The sequence below is a fragment of the Neolamprologus multifasciatus genome, chromosome 8 (assembly GCF_963576455.1).
Source record: "Neolamprologus multifasciatus chromosome 8, fNeoMul1.2, whole genome shotgun sequence".
NCBI classification, from domain to species: domain Eukaryota; kingdom Metazoa; phylum Chordata; class Actinopteri; order Cichliformes; family Cichlidae; genus Neolamprologus; species Neolamprologus multifasciatus.
In genome coordinates, this window is record NC_140446.1 from 11,204,269 (window position 1) to 11,222,582 (window position 18,314).

Genomic DNA, 18,314 nt, shown 5'->3' on the forward strand with positions numbered 1-18,314 from the left:
CAAATTAGCCACGCCTGTTCGATGAAAGCACAACCACTGCTGGACTCATTGCAGGGCCGAGGCATAAATCATTCCCCCGGAGCAGGAGCCCGTGGCAGGCCTGGACACACATCCACCAGCCGAGATTTACGCCGCACATCGGAGCATAGCTTCGCAATCTTGATCCTCTCCACCAGGTCATCTTCAAATTGGTTATTGATCTTCCAATCACAAAATGAATCATACGTTGCCAACACTGTTTAGGTGCTACATTTACAGTAGCCCGGCTTGGATAATGTGCAGTCTGGGGATGGATTATAGTTTAGAAACCATGAGAAAACAAGTACCTGGGCTGAACAGAGTAAATAGGAAAATAAATTAGAGGCAGTGTGCTTTGAGATGAATGGGTGTCATGCTGTCATCCAACAGAGCCTCATTATAACATTATCACAACAGCTGAAGAAACTGTTGACAGTAACTGAAGTGAAGAGCTTGAAGTTAGCCGCTCTACTACAGTGAAATTCAAGTGTGTGATAAAGACTGGAGTCATTTCAACATTTTCATTCAGTAATAATTATTGCTGTTATTCTGCAGTCCGTCAGAAAATATGAGTAGTTAGTTCTTTATTTGATGGAAACAAATCCTTCGCCTAGCTTTTAATGTTGTCTTTCCTTCTCTGAAAAAGCTACTTAATCTAAGCTGAAATGCACCAGGTTTGGAATTTACTGTGAATGATTCTCTCACATCTACATTAAATGGGACCGGTACTGTGGAATTAGTTCATTTCAGCTCTTGGCACATACTGTTCTGTGACATATTATTTAATGGGACCTCACTTCTCACCCAATTAGGCTTCAAGAACATGTCTAAATGTAGCTCCTGCCCTGGGATCAGCTTCCACATAAATGCCAGTATGACCATTATCAGTATACCTTTGTGAGGGAAAACAGACAGCTAACTATAAACCCAGCCTTAATTGAAATATTGTAAGAATGGCAGTGGTAATGTCTTTGAATTCCCTCATAAATGTCAATATCTGAGACACAAGACAATGGGACATTTCTTTCCTATCCCATTTTGGAGGGAAAATGTCAAGCTCATTTTCATTTTCAAAGCAGGCTGCATGAGTACTCAGGTTTCTGAATTACCTGATGATAATATTAACAGTGAAAGGACAAGTTCAGAGTAACTAATTAGCTGCTGAATGGAGTCATGTAATCTTGTAGCTACTTTTTTAAATATACATGTTGCATATGTCCAATTACTGATCCTCGTTATGAGCACGGTACACCGGGATTAGTGATTACAACAGTTGCATGATTTGTGATCCTCAGTGCTTCTGCACTCTTAAAGAAGTAATATTTGAAAATACTTTCTCAGTTTTCAAGAACTCTTCTCCTACTTTGCCTTCGTGCTTCTCTGTTACAGAGAGTTGCTTTTCATTTCTCTTGTACTCTGCCAAGCACACGAGCAGGAAAGAGGATATGTGAATGGACAGTTCCGCTCTACTCTCCCTCTCTAGTCGATAGCAGCCAGCAAGCAAGGTCCTGACTCTGTCGGCAGTGTGGCAGAGGCTTATTAGTGGTAATGTTCTCCCATCATCCATCTCCAGGTGGGCTTCCGCCATTGATCTCACCGCCAAGTCTTGTCACAGGCTGCTCCTCATGAAGTGAAAGCGCTGGTTGCCATCAGCACTCACTTTCCACAACCAATCGTAGTGTTCTGTCAATAGACCTTTGAGCTGGACAGCCAATATTGGACCTTTGAGCTGTTTGTCCCTTATTGTGGAGCTAAATTCAGCCAATAAACAGCTTAGAGTTTATTGAAAGCAAGCATATAGGCATAATACCATATAGCGTTTAGGTTGAAGAATTTACACCTGCATCCTCACTCAGTTAATTCATGACGTCATGTCAACAAACATAACGGGAAAAAAAGTTATTGCTTTAGTTGGTGCAGTTTACCAGCATCCTGAGCTCTTTACAAACAATGCTTTTTCTGTAAGCACTTTATTTGTCAAGCCACTGCTTTGGCCTGTCAGATGCAAGTACAAATTCCTGTTTAATCACTCTGTGTAAACAGTACATTTGTAGGATTATTGTAAGTGGTGCATTCATCAGACTGGGAGTGCATGTGTGAATGTTAGACACAACAAGTGCTTGCATGAATCTCTTTGAGATTCAGAGTAGAAAAGCACTGCCAAAGTCCATTTACCATTAGTAGCAACTGGGTGATGTCAGATAGCGGACTGTTTTTAAACCTTGTGCTGGTCAGTGGCATTTTAATGTGCATCACTTTTTAGACCATCAAGAGGGTTACATCCATCTGTATCCATATTTTATACACTGCTCAAAAAAATTTAAGAAACACATCAGATTTCAATGTAAAAAAGAAAAAAAAAGATAATAGATATCTATACTAAAATGCATTCGGAATGAAAGATTGTTTGTTTGAAATGAAAATTATCAATCTACAGAGGGCTGAATTTAAAGACACTCCAAAAATAAAAGGGGAAAAAAAAAGAAATATGTGGCAAGCTAGTTCATTTTGGTAAAATTTAATTCCAGCAACTCAAAATAGTGCTCAGTAGTTTGTATACATGTGCTTGTATGCATTCCCGCCATGCATCACATCCCCACACCATCACAAACTCACCACCATTCTGGTCATGCTGAACGACGTTACAGGCAGCATTACGTTCTCCAGTCTCTTTCACGTCTGTAACATTTGTGAAAAACACAGGGTGCCGATGGACTTGCTAATTTGGGTATTCTATAGCAAATGCCAAGGCCAGGCTTATGGTAACAGGCGGTGAGCTCAGGGCCCACTAGACACTGGGCTCAGGCTCTCAGGCCCCCATGAAGTCGTTTTCTGATTGTTTGGTCAGAGACATTCACACCAGTGGCCTACTGGAGGTGATTTTGTGGCTCTGGCAGTGCTCATCTAGTTCCTATATGCACAAAGGAGGAGATACCGGTCCTGCTGATTGGTTTAGGATCTTCTACGGCCCTATCCAACTGTCCTAGAGTAACTGGCTGTCTCCTGGGGGACCATGCTCTTTAGACTATGCAGCAAACCACAGCAAACCTTCTGGCAATGGCCTCATGCCACCAGCAGTGACCCTGACCGTAACCAAAAACAAAAGATGGGGAGAAAATGCCACTGGGCTCCACCTGTATTCCTGTTTTGGCGGGTTGCCTCATTGTTGCCCTTCTAGTGCACCTGCTCTTAATTACATTAACACCAAAGCAGGTGAAACGTATTAACAACCCCCTCTGCTACTTAACTGACCAGATCAATATCCCAGAAAATGAATTGACTTGATGTTATGCTCTGATTAAAAAGTCTTCCTTTAATTATTTTGATCAGTGTAAATACAATATGTGTGAAAAGGTTGTTCTCTCACAGCAAGAGAGAATTTCCTGTATCCCTGTCTCTGGTTTTCTCTGGGAATGTGAGCGGAAATGGTTTGCTGTCTCTTTGTGTTAACCCTGAATTGGACTGGCAACCTTTCCTTGGTGTATCCTGCCTCTCACCCTGTGACAGCTGGGATATGGTCCAGTTTCCCCCTTGACCATAAAATAGGGCGACCGTGGTTCAGGGGGTTGGGAAGCTCATCTTGTAACCGGAAGGTTGCCGGTTCGATCCCCAGCTCTGTCTGTCTTGGTCAAGGGCAAGACACTTCACCTACTGGTGATGGCCAGAGGTGATGGCCGATATGGCAGCCTCGCTTCTGTCAGTCAGTTCTGTCAGCTGTGGCTACTCCACCAGTGAATGAATAGTGGAATATATAAATATAAATGCAATCCAATATAAAAAATGATAAGTGGTTAAAACAAATATGGGTGAGTAGAACCAAATTGAAACTCCTATCTGTGGAAGAAGCAGACCCAAAAAGACATGGGGGCGCTGCCCGTTTCTCTGGTGGGTGCCACTTAGACTAAAAGCCCCTCAGTGGTTTGGCACTGCACATGATCATCATCTCAGGCTGCAGGAGGTCAGTCAAATGGAAACTCAGATACTGGCTGTCATAAAAATAAATAAATAAATAAATAAAATAAACCAGGAAACACTTCTCCTTCCCTTAGCAAGATAGAAGACATAGACCAATTAGTTCTGTACTGTTACTACCAATAGTAGTATTTGCTAGATGTAAATAATTCAAGAAAGAAGTTGCTTGCAACTAATTTATTTCTTCAGCTGATCCATGATATAGAATATTTGCTTGACTAAAGTAAAGGCAGCATCAGAAAATCCCACATTAACCTGGAGACATTTGAGGCACAAGAGTGCCTCCTGTATTCCTGGGTGCTTTGATTCAATTAAACATTTTTCACTGTTTCACTGAATACAGAGATGATGATTTGCATTATTGTGGAACTGGACAGCTATGAGTGTGCTACCACTGACACATTGAGCTGTTTCATCCACATGAGTCCACATTTTTCTTTAGCCTAATTTTTATTCCAGATTTAATTGGACCAGTTCATGGAAGCTTTGCTAAATGGGCACTTGGTCGACCTGGTTCAGTGGTTTAACCAATGGAGAATTAAATGTGTCTCTCTCCCTAAAGACCTCGTCTGATGCCAATGAAATTAGGCCATCTGTTGAGAACGTGTGACTCAAGTGGCAATGCTGCAAACAGAAAACCCCATGCAAATGAGTCCAGTTACATACAGCTGGAATTGAGACTAATCATCATTGTTAGGGTTTTCTTTACAGCTATGTTAGCTTTGCACTAACAGAAATTAAAATAAGCTCATTTGTATTTGTCTGTCTGACATTCTACTTCAAGATGAGGCTGTTTTGCTCAACTCTTAAGACTACTGGACCTGAAACCATTCACAGCATCTGAACAGTAATAGTTAGTTATCTGATATTTAATTATTAGACTGTCTAGTGCCAGGCATTTTGGTTGTTGATTAAACAGATTTTATTGCATGTTTGGAAGATTGAAAAAGCTACAGCTGCATCAGTAATCGAGATGATCAATTAATGTTATAGCAATTCATGGCGTACTTATTGGATTTTAGGGCTCAGTTTCCGAGTTTGCAGTGTGGTTACATTAACAGAAAAGAAATGAGGGGGAGGGCAGGTGTGAATGACAGTCCATTCCCAATTACAGCAGCATAGCAACATATTAACTGTGCAAAGTAAATGTTTACATTAGCAGTTCAAGAATATGTTAAACGATACCCCATTTAAACAATTCTGTGAATTTCAAGGCTTAACTCTTTTAATTGAGGTTCTCCAGTAATGTGAAAAAGGAAATTTACTGTATTACTGCATCCATAGGAGTTAAGAAGGTAAGTAGCAGCCAGGCATTGCTAATCAAATGCAGTTGTTTAATAGATAATTGGAAGGAGTGACCACCTCTAAAAGCAAAAAAGTCGAAGTTGACATTTTGCAAATCTGGGGCATTCAGTTGTATTTTAACCCAATGACAGCAAATTCAACTTAAAGTCAAACCATGCATTGCTCAGTGAAACTGCAAAAAACCCAAGAGCTACATATCATACTCTACAGTCCTTACATTTTAAATTGGGTGACAGTACAATATAAAAAACAAATAAAACAATGCCAGGATAATTACTCTTCTATCCAAAAAGGCAGCATGACTTCGGTTTGCAAAGCTGCATGCAACAAGCCATAAGACGTCTGGAGCAATGTCCTTTGGACAAATCAGACCAAAATGAATAAATACAAACACAGAACATTAGCACAAACACCTCATACCAACTGTCAGCACGGTGGTGGAAGGGTGAGAATTTTGGGTTTGTTTACAGCCACAGGAGCTGAGTACCTTGCAGTCATTGACCATGAGCTCCACTGTTCACAAATTATACAAATGTGAGACCATCTGTCAGCTAAAACTTTGGCAAACTGGGAAATGATCCCACCATAGCAGCTAATCTATAACAGAATGCTTGAAAAAGAATCAAGGTGTTGTAATGGCCCACTCAAAGTCCAGACCTCAAGCTCATTGAAATGCTGTGGTAGCTTTGCATAAACAAATGCCCGCAAACCTTAATGAACTCAAGCAACGTTGTGAACTAGTGTAGGTCAAAATTCCTCCACAGTGATGTGAGAGACTGATAAAGTCATGCAGAAAATAACAGACTGCGTGCACTGATTGGCCAGTGAGTGGCGACACTCGATGAGTCACGAGAGCGTCTCCTTCACAAAAATCAAAACCACCATAAAACCCGGCAATACAAAAGCTATAATTTCCTCATGGCACCTACACCACCAAAGTAAGGATAATTAGCAAGACACAACATCAAATTTCTAAGAAAAAAAATTAAATAAAATACAGACGCGATTTTAGTTTTAAGTTATTTTTATTTATGGAATAGTTTCCAGTTTTACTACATGACAGTTTTATTACAGCTTTTACGTGTATTTTCTTCTGTGAACAAAATATTGCTACTGCCTTTCAAAATAAATTAGCATTTTGTTTTCGTTGTCAAAATAAAGAAGACTGGACTTTTCACTGCACTTCATAAAACACCATGTCTGATCTGCCAGAGACATGTTACACATTAATTACTTTTATAAAAATGTTATCATGGATGAGTGTAACATTAATTAAACAGGCCGCTTTGCTACAAATATATTCTTTTACATGTATCACCCAGATTAGACAGCAAACACCAAGAGGAAACACATCAAATTAACATCAAAGCTTTGAACATCAATAGATTGTAACAATTTATTGAAATTATTGAAAACAGCTTACATGACTTTAGTTTTAAGGCATTTTTTAAATTCTCTTTAACAATATTTCACTATATTATAAGACTTTCCACACAGACATATAAAAATACAGCTATTATTCTAAGAATAAACATGCATGTGTCACCTAGTAATTTTTCTGGTCATAGTTTTGGAAATTGTGACATTCACTTTGGCTGATGATACACAGATACATATCCTATGTGTCATTTGCACACGACTAATATTCTCACACACCGCACCGCTAAGTAACCACGGATTTGCTTCGCTGTAACACAAGCCACCACACGAGATAAAAAAAACCCACTCACAATTTATATGTGTAGACAAATCTACATCCCAGTTTTAGTGAACATTTAAATGCTATAACATCATGCATGATATAGATCACCAGAATTGACTGAAATCTTACTCTGTTTTGTCTGAATATTAAAAATAGTCACTGTAGTTAATTTAAAATTACACAAGCTCCATGCATTTAATGAGCTGTTTTGGCAAATTGCACATATACCCTTGAGCGTTGATTTTGTGTTATTGCACAGAGAACCTACAGTGTAGCTAACATCAACTTCCTTCTACCTCCAAGTGCAAATAAAAAGCACTTACATAAGTGAACACAGTGGTATGCCTCAGTCATTAGTGGACTGTATCTTGCTTATAATGCGGCACTGTTTATAACACTTTACACATAATATAACTTTTACTTTTAAATACAGTACATACATTATAGCTAGACAACTTTGAATGTGCCACTGAAACCATATCACATAACTCACTTACAGCCACTTTTCTATGTTTGAAGGTATTCACACACACGTTGGCATAAACATCTTAAAGTTCATCATCACACAGACTTCACATTTGCACAGCCTCTTTGGCAACCTGATGGCATCAGAAGAATAAAAACACATAACTTTAGAACATTTAAATCTTACAGCACACAACAAGTGAGGTTTGTAGAATCACATTTATAGGATGTTATGATTGTTATAAGTGACTTTTATTTAGTGTTGGTATTTTTTTTTCCATGTAAAGTATGTTACTAGTCTAAAATATACACTAGGATCATTCGGCTGAATCTCTCACTGACTGAGGAATTGACCCTCAGATCAGTGCTACAAAGCGGACATGGCTTTAGTTTCCTAAAGGCAGCAGACCAGTTAATGTCAGTCTACCAAGTCAAGCAGGGTCAGTGCTGGACCAAAATCATTCTGTTGTCCACACAGATCCAAGAGAAAACTTTTTGTTTCTTCTTTTAGTTTTCATATATATATATATATATATATATATTTTTTTTAAATGTACATGTTTCATATACAGTTACATGTGAACTTTAAGGCTTTGAATTTTGTTATGAAAGTAACACTATTGCACAGACAACAAAGACATGTGAAGGCATCTTAACTACTGAGTCTAATGCTAAAGTCTAACAGTGGTGAGTGGAGCAGCTGAGTGGGCGTACTCCCTCAGTATGGCTTACTTCCCTGATTTATGAGGCTGGCTGGCTCCCTGGCTGGAGACAGCTAGTTTGCTAGTTGTAGCATTGCTTCTATTGCACAAGTCCCTGATTTCCAGCAGGCCCTCGTTCAAGGCTTTAACGAAAACGACCGAGCTAGTCTCTGTGTTGTCCCAGAAACTAGAAATGCAGAAGATGATGTGGTCTGACTGTGGGTCGTAACAGGCGCCATAACCGTTGGGCACTACTGGGCCATAGCAGCAGAACATTTCCACAGTGGTAGGAACCTGGAGTCAAGACCACATAATTATAATCATCATCATAATAATACTACATTTTATTTATAGGTGCCTTTTAAAACACTAAAGGACACAGTTGAAGCCATCATAGAAAAAAAAGCCAGTACATCATAAAGTTAAAATCAAACAATAGAAAATTAAAAAAAAAGAAAGATGTGTTTTAAGGCTGGCTTTATAGATAGGTAGAGAATCAACATTGCAAATTTGGTGTGGGAGAGACTTCCAGAGATGAAGTCCATTGTGGTCAGGTAATCAGATGGTATAATGAAAGTAACGGAGGCAGAGGATCTGAGATTATGTGAAGGAGTGGCCATGTGCAGAAATTTAGAAAGATGTGGAGGTGCGAGATTACGGACAGACTTGAAGGTAAGAAGCAGATTCCTAAAATTAATGTGATATTTTACAGGAAGCCAGTGAAGCTGCCGAAGGACGGGAATAGACCAGATTAATTTGCTACTGTGGGGTGAAAATGTTCTGAGGGAAGCAAAAGCTAAATCTAAAGATGGTCTAACAGAATAAATTCACTATCAGGGGACGTCAGATTCAGGTGAAGTCTAGCAAAGAAACAAAAACAAAAACAAAATGTTTTGGTTGGATAAACAACATCATCATCGTCATCTTCCTTTTCTTCTTCTTCTTCTTTAAGCTGTTGAACTTAGGGGTCACCACAGTGGATCATCTACCATCTCACTAAACACCATAGCAGGTCTTATTACTGTCTTGTAAACCTTCCCTTTCACTGTTGCTGCTATCTCCACCCACCCACCTTGCATTCATCCCTTCTCTATCTCTTTTGTGGGCTGTCCATTGGTTTGGAGGGTTGACCATATAGGTATTTAAACTCGTCTACCTTAACTATGTCTCCTTGCAGCCTCACTGATACACCTGTCTCTGTCTCATTCACACACATCTGCTTCTTTTCCTTTTCATTCCTATTCTCAAACGCATACCTCCACCTCTCCAGGCTCTCTTCCACCTGCTCCCTGCTCACACTACACATCACAATGTTGTCTGCGAATATTATAGTCCACGGACATCCTGCCTGACCTCATCTGTCAACCTGTCCATCACCACTGCAAACAAGAAGGGGCTCTCTCTTATTAACCTAGCTTCAATAACTCTTGCCCATTTATTTATGGTGTTGTTCATCAACTTTATCCCTCTGTAGTTATTATAGATGTCCACATAATTCTTGTTCTTGAAAACTGCTACCAGTACACTTGTTCTCCATTCATCAGACGTCATCTCAGTCTCTAAGGTTGTGACAAACGATGTGGTGAAAAAGTCCACTGCCCTCTCTCTTCCGCATCTCCTTAAACCTAATATCTTTAATTAGGCTTCTGCAGTTTGGAAATTGGCACGTGCACATTTGCAGACTCCATTACTGCTTTAAAATAATTACTTTATGGTTTAGTGGTTCTCTTTAAGAGGTGTCTTCATTGTTCTTGATTGTCTTTGTTGGTTATAGAGTGTGGTACTGAATGACAATTTGCCCTTAAAAAACTCCACAGCGGCTTAACTTGAATTAAATGCACACGAGTATCCTCAAATTGCAGAAAACACAATAGCAGATTTATTTGTGCTTTACAGGTATATTAACACATCATCTTTTTCTTTTTCATTCTTAGTTTGTGGAAAAGCAGAGAAACGTCTGTATTTCTCTTTTTGTCTCCATGGAACATCTGGTGTTTCATCTGTCCCGATAAAGGGAAAAATGTGTAACTTGAAGAGTGTAGGTTCTGCAGAGGATTTGTATTTCTGGTATCAATTATATATATATTTTAATAGCATATGATTATGTGGTACCTGACTGGTAGAGAGGATGAAGTGGTTACTGGCCAGATATGTCTCATCACAAAAGATTTCTGGCTTTTCCATGTTGAGCTCCTTTGAGATCCTCAGAAGTCCAAGGAGGTGATTGTCTATCGCCATTCCTGTAATCGCCTGAAAAACATATTTTTATGAATAGTTACTTTTCCACCTCCATTCACTAAAACAGACTTCTTTATCCCAGAAATGTGGCTCACTGTTCATTGAAATACAGCTAAGCCACAACCAGAGCCTCACCAAAGCTTTTACCATCCTCTTACAGTCATTTTTGGGGCAAAAAAAAAAAATTTTTGGAAGTAAAACTTGTTCTAATTTTTTATTTTGCAAAAATTAGATGAGGAAATTAATGTAGAATTTCCATCTGTGCATTATAGATATCAAATCTAGAATCTAGAATCTACCAGTACTTATAAAGCTAATTACATAGCATGCTTTATTGCACATGTCGACCATTTCTTGGCTGGTGTGGTGAGAACTTTGGATTAATACTCACTGCAATTGTATAACTTGTCTGGGCTTTAATTGCATCCCCCAGTCGATTCATCTTTTCTGAGTCCTGTCAGAGAAGAAAAGTCATTCAATGAAAAAAAAAGTGGACACAGGACATTTGTTGCATCGAGACAGCAGCAAAGCCAGCCATTTTTCATAGATCTGCTAAATCTTCAGGGGGATCATCTGGTTGACTGACTTTTCCTTGCCAAGGTTGCCAGTCGCACCTGTTTCATTAGTGAGGCGCGATGAGCAGTAAAGTGGGAGTTAGTAATTAAAGCGGAAGTGAGAAAAATGACTCACAGAGAACGCTCCCCTCTCATCTGCCATAGACTTTACAAAGGCCAGGGCCTCGGCGGTCGCTGAGCGAATGTTATCTACGCGACCTTCTTGGAAACGCCGAATTGATGCACTCTCGTAAGTGGACACGAGCCTTCCAGTGCATCTAAGTGCAGGGCAGACATGATTTGAAACTGCACCTTGATGGCAAACAGTTCAATTAGAGATATGCTTATGATATCACACATTGAATATTTGTTACTTGAAAAATGCAAGCTGCAAGGCAACTTGTATGAAGGCATCTGGACTCATCTTCTGCTGCTTGATAAATTCTTTCCCATAATCTTTAAATTTGAAAACATTCATGTCGAGATTATTCACCAGCCTGAAGAAGAAAACAGTAGATTTTTGTGACTTCCTGTCTCAAAAAAATCCTGTACTTATTTATAATTGTAGTTGTGTGTTTGTGCTAGTCTTGCCTCTGCAGTCTCTCTGCAGATGCTGCTAAGAGTCCTTGGATATGTGGGTTAAATTTCCAGCGTAGCCTCCTTGGAGGGGGAAGCTCTCTATAGCTGGAGGACTTGACCATCTTGGAAGAACTTTCCATTCTGTTCAGAACAACAACACGTTTCTTTCAGACACTTCTGGCCTCATCAGCATTCATTTAGATGACCATATTCAGTGTGTGGCCTGTCTTGCTACAGTGGGCTAACTTACATATATTTCATTATGTATTCGCAGCACTGCACCAGAACAATCCCTTCAAATGGCGAATGCTCACACACCACTCCACATATCCCATCCATGCCTACAACAAACTGAGAAAATGGGGATTAAGTGATTACCCAAACTTTACAGTCATGGAAAACTGAAGCACCTGGAATATCGTCTTACCTGCATTGACTTGTCATACCAGCGGTTTGCACCGTTCTTTTCATGTCCTCCACCATGTAGCATCAACAGGGCCCTGTTGGTGTCGCTGGGTTGCAGGCCGCTGGGCTCATCCAGACACACCACACAGATGCAGCTCTCAATCAGTGCCAGAGAGTCCCTGTTGATCTGATCTGGACAGATGAAAGAAGGAAACCCATGTCCTGGATTTGCTTTTTCTAAAAAAAAACCCTTTTTTTAAAAAAATTTGATTAAAATGTTAAATTGAGTAAGAATGAAGTTGTGGTAAGACCTTTTATTAGTGCCTCTCTAGCTTGTGCCCATTCTGTCCTTCCATCAGATGTCAAGATGCCAAAAGGGGGGAGCTTCTCCTCAGCGTTTTCAGACATTTTCACAATCTTCTCCAGCTGGGATAAGATCTCCTCCTCACTGAGCTGCTTGCTGTTTGCGACTACATCCAACACGAAAAACTAGTGAGAAAAATAAATGACAGCAATCACAAGTCTCTCAACTGTTCCATCAAGCACAGCTTCACCAGGATGATTCAACTCGACAGGAGAATATTTAAGTTAAACTATTTCCTTGCATGCTAATTGCGCTTTATAGCTAACCTTACGGCTACTGTTTGAACAGCTGAGATAATAACGACATTAGTAATAATGGCAGGGACTGAGAAGGGCCAATTACCTGCTTCTCTTCCACGATCAGTTTAACATGCGACTCAAGGAAGCTCTCAGACAAAGTGGCCGATTTAATCTGCAGTAATTAAGTTAACTCCCTGTATCTCCATAGGGACGGGCCCTTAGAGGCTACAGATTGATGGCTCCCAGAATCATTTCCAGGGGAGAGTTCCTGAATTTTTCCATGTTAATTTGCAGTCTCGTTCTTAACCTTCATAAAAATCAATATATTAGCCATGGGCTATAGATGCTGCAGATGTTGGTGACATGTGCTTGAATGTGGATCGGTGACTTTGATGTGACTCTGAGATGAGATGGTAATGAGTACAGGCTGTTTTGTACAGGGGATTGTGTTAGATGATAGGTAAGGAACAGACCACACACACACATACAAGCCCGTTCAGCTATCTTAGTGAAGACCTTCATTGACATAATGGTTTCTCTAGCCCCTTACCCTAACCCTAACCATTAAAAATTAATGCCTAACCCTAACCCTTACCCTAATACCTAACCATAACCTTGTAACCCTGACACTAACACCACATTTTGAGCCTCAAAAAGGCCTTCAAACTTGTGAGGACCGGTGAGTGTATCCTCACAAGTGGCTGTTGGTTCTCACAAGTATAGTAGAATGCAGATTTCGGTCCTCACAAAGATAGCTAGACAGGAACACACACACACACACACACACACACACACACACAATTCTTACCTGCTTTATTTTAAAGCTGGGTTAAAAGCTAGGTTTAAAGTAAAGCAGTTAAACTATAAAAGTCAAGTAGGAGAGCCTTATTGGGGATTTAAATGACTTCTGTCACCTGGCTCGGCTGTGAAACTATAGCTTACCTTACCGCTACATGCTGTCTATTATGACAATTCCTGTTTAGTACTTCCTGGTCCGTCTTGTCCCAGTATGAAACTTTGGCCAGTTTAAATATTCAAATAGACACTGTCAGCCACAGATAGTCACACTTTCATAGCAGGCGCTGCTTTTTGAGAAAGAACTGACTCCCCTGTTACAGCAGAATTAAAATTAGTCAAATAACTAACAGGTCTAATTCTGTTCTATCTGTCCTTCATGCAAAAGGTCTATAAGATGATCCTCAGGAGGTGCAGTAGTGGGTACATTGGGTAAGTTTCTCAGATTCCTTTCAATAATGACTTTACTTACAATTATTATTTTTCTTAGCTTTTTTTCTGTATTTGAGAGGGGTGTAGAAAAGGGAGTTGGTTGTTTCTTTATTTACTGTTACCACAGGAAAAAAAAAAGGTATAATTTATATTTACTCAAGTAAAGGTGCTTAGACTAGTCCTTACTTTAAAATCTGACTTGAGCATCTCTGCTACATGGAAACTGACTTGTATGTCACTTAATGTGTATTCTCTCAAATGGACAGAAAACACTCTTTAATCAGCAGTATTACTGAGTGTGAGAAGTCTCCTCAACGGCCAGTGTCCTGACCTGATTCTTGCATGCCACAATCATGTGCTCCGGTGCTGAGGATGCTGCCTTCATCTGGACCTTCAGCGTGTCTGTCTTTAACCCTGGATAGCGGTAGGAGGTGAAGAGGCGATAGTACTGCTCCATGCACATAGGCATGACAGCTAGCTGGCCTCGAGTGAAATCCACTGGCAGCGATCGCCTGAGAGACATTTTTACACACACCAGATCACCTATGAAAAGACTTGTGATTCATTATTATATAATTTTGGTTTTAATCTTCAATCCACATAGCTTGCAGGTTGAACTTACACATCAATGAGAGCCTTGTATTCCAAAACTCCACTGATGAGACGGGCGGCAAATCTTAAAAGAGCAAGAAAGAGGGTGAAATTTGAAAGTGGTATTGTTGTGAAACACCAAAGTTATACAGCAGCATGGCTTGTGATTGCAATTACATATACTCCCATCTCTCAAAGAACTAACAGTAATCACATTATGGTGAATTACTGGGATACAGTGTGAGAGTTGCGTGTGTTCATCTGCGAGAGAGAGAGAGCCGGTCTGTATGTGTGAGTGGGTGAGTGGGCAAAGGGGGAAAATGCAGCGGCTTGTCAGGTCTCATGTTGTATATCATTTGTCTTGGTGTTATTACGTTCAAAGCCAGATCAATACAAAGGAGGCAGCCTCAGTGCACCACACCCCTAAATGAGGCCTGACTAAGAGTCTCCGCGGAGAGCTTGGCCCTGTCACTCCCAATCTAATAAGCGGCCGTGTCAGTAGATTACCAGCTGCTTGGGGTGCTCTGGAAATATTCACTTAGTGGCTGTGCAAGCTGACAAAAGCTAATGTTGAGCTACAGGGCTGGATGGACCGGTGTAATTTCTGGCAGACCACAGCTCATTTAATAACGGTCAAAGATTCTTTCCAGGACTGTAAAATTCAGATAATAATCTGAGTCTGCATCTATACAAAAGAACATAAAAATCTGTCAGCAGCTAAAGAGCTGATTATGTGTTTGCGCAGTATTTTGTGCAACATTCAGCATGTGACCTGTTTTTTCCTCTGGTACAGAACTTAGCACGCACTCACATTATGCTCAGTCATTGTGTGACATATTAAGTGAGTTACGTTGTAGCTCTCCCACATTTGCTTGCAGCTTGACAGAGAATATTGGTTTTAAGGATAGATGATCAGAAAATAACAGTAATAATAAGTAAAAGAATATTTTCATTTACATACATTTAAAACAACTATTTAAAAGTTCCAGCTTGTGTTTTCTGGATCATATAGAAAAATAAACTCATAATTTCTGATGGTTTTCAGATTTTTAAAAAAAAAATCTGTTATTTAAGACAGTAATTGAAAGGTAGATTCCCTGTTAATAAAAGAAAGCTGTAGTTATTTTTGTTCTGACCTATTGAGACTTTTCCCCTCTGGATAAATATGCTTTTTTTTTGTCATTCATTCCCTTGATACACACCTAGAAAGACAACTTACAGAGAATCAAACTAAATTCTGATGTTTATCTGACTCAAATATCACCTGCTAAAGAATTTAAATACGGAAACAGAAACATCTGCATCTTCAATTTTGATTAGTTTGACCTTTTATTCTAAAAAAAACTTTGGTTTTACAACCTCAAAAAGAAGGGTGAATAAAAAAAGTCAGCATAGCAGAAGTCCAGAACATACCTGAGGGCGTCTTTATGATCTTTAAACATCTGCTTAGGAAACACCATGGCAGGACTGGAGTTGACTGGCAGGGCCAACCTGTTGTTCAGGTACATGTCCTCCAGCCAGTAGTCATAGACCTAAATGTGAACACAGGGACAGTTTTTGAGAAATGTTGCTTTGTTAAATGTGTTTGGACTCAAGTTATTACTTTCAGAGTTGAGACCTGTGCAGTGAAGTAAAAAGCCATTACAGTGTATCACTGCCAGATGAAAAGGAGAGTGGGAGAGTGGGGCTAGTGTGAGAGTGGGAGTGTGATAGATTTCACTGAGCTGGATGGCTAGTGGACTGACCGATCACCCAGACAAAGCACAATCGGCGGCAGGGATAAATCTTTATCACGGAGTTTAAGACTTTTTTTAACTAATTGTTTTTTATCCTAAATAAAATAATTTACAGCTGCTTTCAGCAATTCAACTATCTAGCAAACAGTGCAAAAACACATGCAGGTATTTATATAGTCATAAAGTCAAAACAATACAGAAGCTCCTTATTGATAGAAGTAGGATGCGCACTGTAATTTTTCCTGTTCATGCACATAAACAACTTTTCATCTGTTAGGTCTGTGTTTACCCAGTTTGTCATCTTGTCCCTCCTCTCTAAAAGCTTCTTCTGGAGAGTCTCTCCCACGCCCCCAGGAGCCCCAAACTTCTCCACAATGGTCCTTGTTTTCTTAAACTGCTCTTCCTTCACCAGGTGTTGAACGCACTTCAAGTAAGTGTCAAGGGTTTGTTTCAGCAGGGGAACGGGGACCTTTGGCAGCACCTGATATCACAAAAAACATCACACGAAGAGTAATGGAAGGAAAGCAACTGTCAACATTTTAATGGGATTCAGTGTTCATTAGTTAAAGCAGTCGTTTATTATTAGAACCCAAGTTAATAATGCATTTTGACTGCTTCAAGGCCAATTTGAGAATAAACTACACAGTCTCCTGTGCATTGCAAATTACCCATGAGGTAAGTTCAAATTGATAATATTATCTGTGTGATGTTTGGTCATTTGCATGCTGTTGGTTAGCCAAGATTATAATATGGAGACGTGCAGTGCAAATGCAGAACAATGTATCTGCAAATTCTTGGAAATCTTTAGATATTTTCAGAAGGTCCTTAATTGGTATTTAGAAAATAAATAAATAAATAAATAAATAAATAAATAAATAAATAAATAAATTTATTTATTTATTTATTTATTTATTTATTTATTTATCTAATTAAGCACTGGTTTGACCCAGTAAACGCAACATTGTCTCTGTTATATTATAGTCTGCTGCATCATTTTGATCAAATTTCTGCACAAAATTGTGTCTTGAACATACTTTCTATGTTCTCGAATGAGGGTTTTTTTTGCCCCTAGCGGCCAGTTAGGCAAATGAAGCTGGCGCTGTCCGTGGTGCTGATCTCCAGTACCGTTACTTTGCGAATTTAGGCACCACGGGCAGCGCTCGGCACGAAAAAGTAAAGCTGACGTAAAGAAGACAAGAAAGAAGCAGCGGTGTGTGTTCATACTTGGCTGTCTTGGTCTCTCGCCGTCCCTCTCTCCAAGATTGGCATGATTAGTCCAGTCTCGACCAGTGAATATAACTCGGAATCTCCCCCCACCCCTAATAGGGTCTGGCTTCAGCCGTTCCTGCATGAAGCGTGTTCAAGGAGAGAAAAGAAGCAAAAAAATAAAAAATTAGGCCTGTTGATAAAATGTAACTACACAGTTGTGTGCTGTCTGAAAGTGAGCCAGCAGGCTTCCATTTTTGATCAAGTTGCAGCCTAACGCAATTTACTTCTTGTGCTTGCATTCCAGCTGCGCCTCCTGACTCACTGCAGACAGATAAGCATTTTAAAAAGCCCATTTCTATTTCCTTCCCTTAAAAATAAAGAGGTTTTTCTTTTACATCAATTTTAATGTTAAAAGTGCTAAAATCCTAAAGAGACACAATGAAGAGGAGCATCATTGGATGCAAGTCTTTTTAGTGGAAAACAAGTGGACTGATTAACTAAAACTTAACTTGAGCAAAACTGTAAAGTAAAGAAATCTCCCCCCGCTGTGCGCCAAACAGGCTCAGAAAACTGAGATGATGATAACTTTTGAAATGAACACAAAGTCTCCGTTTGTTGCAGTTCATCAGAGCCTTACCCGATCAGCGAAGCGATCAAAAGGTCAGAGAAGTGTGTGAAAGTTGGCATCACCTCCCACGTCCAAGCGGTGAAAGCCCATGTTAGAGGAAAACTCCGTTTAGACGCTGGACTGCTCCCCTTTCCCCACGCGTCGCCATACGGCTGTGGCTCCACATTAAAGCACGCCTTGGAAAAGATGCTGAAGGTGTTTGCGTTTACCTACCCCCTTGAGGCAAGAAACTCCTCCCATCGAAATCTATTCGCGGAACATATTATCTGACAGCTTGCTTCCCCCCTCCCGCCCACACCCTATAAAAATTTTAATATATATCAAAAACGGACCGAGCGTCTGGTTGTCATTCAGGTGTCGTGTGATCACCCTGCGGGGTCC

General features: G+C 39.9%; 1 protein-coding gene and 1 long non-coding RNA gene across 2 annotated transcripts; one reads left to right on the forward strand and one right to left on the reverse strand.

Moving 5' to 3' along the window:
- Positions 1 to 6,301: 6,301 nt before the first annotated feature.
- On the reverse strand, positions 6,302 to 18,176 carry chatb (choline O-acetyltransferase b). Its single transcript, XM_085169767.1, has 15 exons — positions 17,943 to 18,176; positions 17,321 to 17,441; positions 16,386 to 16,577; positions 15,774 to 15,892; positions 14,392 to 14,445; positions 14,101 to 14,281; positions 12,251 to 12,428; positions 11,962 to 12,131; positions 11,785 to 11,885; positions 11,547 to 11,675; positions 11,330 to 11,452; positions 11,092 to 11,233; positions 10,793 to 10,855; positions 10,276 to 10,413; positions 6,302 to 8,457 (listed from the first exon to the last, which is right to left on the reverse strand). Exons 2-15 carry the CDS (start codon positions 17,363 to 17,365, stop codon positions 8,191 to 8,193), a joined length of 1,902 nt encoding a protein of 633 aa, XP_085025893.1. The 5' UTR covers positions 17,366 to 17,441; positions 17,943 to 18,176; the 3' UTR covers positions 6,302 to 8,190.
- LOC146512558 (uncharacterized) lies at positions 12,424 to 14,655 on the forward strand. Its single transcript, XR_014875647.1, has 2 exons — positions 12,424 to 13,769; positions 14,036 to 14,655. It is a non-coding gene; the product is annotated as an uncharacterized LOC146512558 (long non-coding RNA).
- Positions 18,177 to 18,314: the final 138 nt, after the last annotated feature.

What these genes read in the sequence shown, in the direction of transcription:
- chatb (XM_085169767.1), bottom strand. Translation starts at nt 17,365, where the DNA reads ATGCCAATCTTGGAGAGAGGGACGGCGAGAGACCAAGACAGCCAA. An exon ending in TTGTGGCATGCAAGAATCAG is followed by an intron (nt 12,429 to 14,100) that starts GTCAGGACACTG and finishes TTTTCTCACTAG; the next exon opens with TTTTTCGTGTTGGATGTAGT. An exon ending in GGTATGACAAGTCAATGCAG is followed by an intron (nt 11,886 to 11,961) that starts GTAAGACGATAT and finishes CCATTTTCTCAG; the next exon opens with TTTGTTGTAGGCATGGATGG.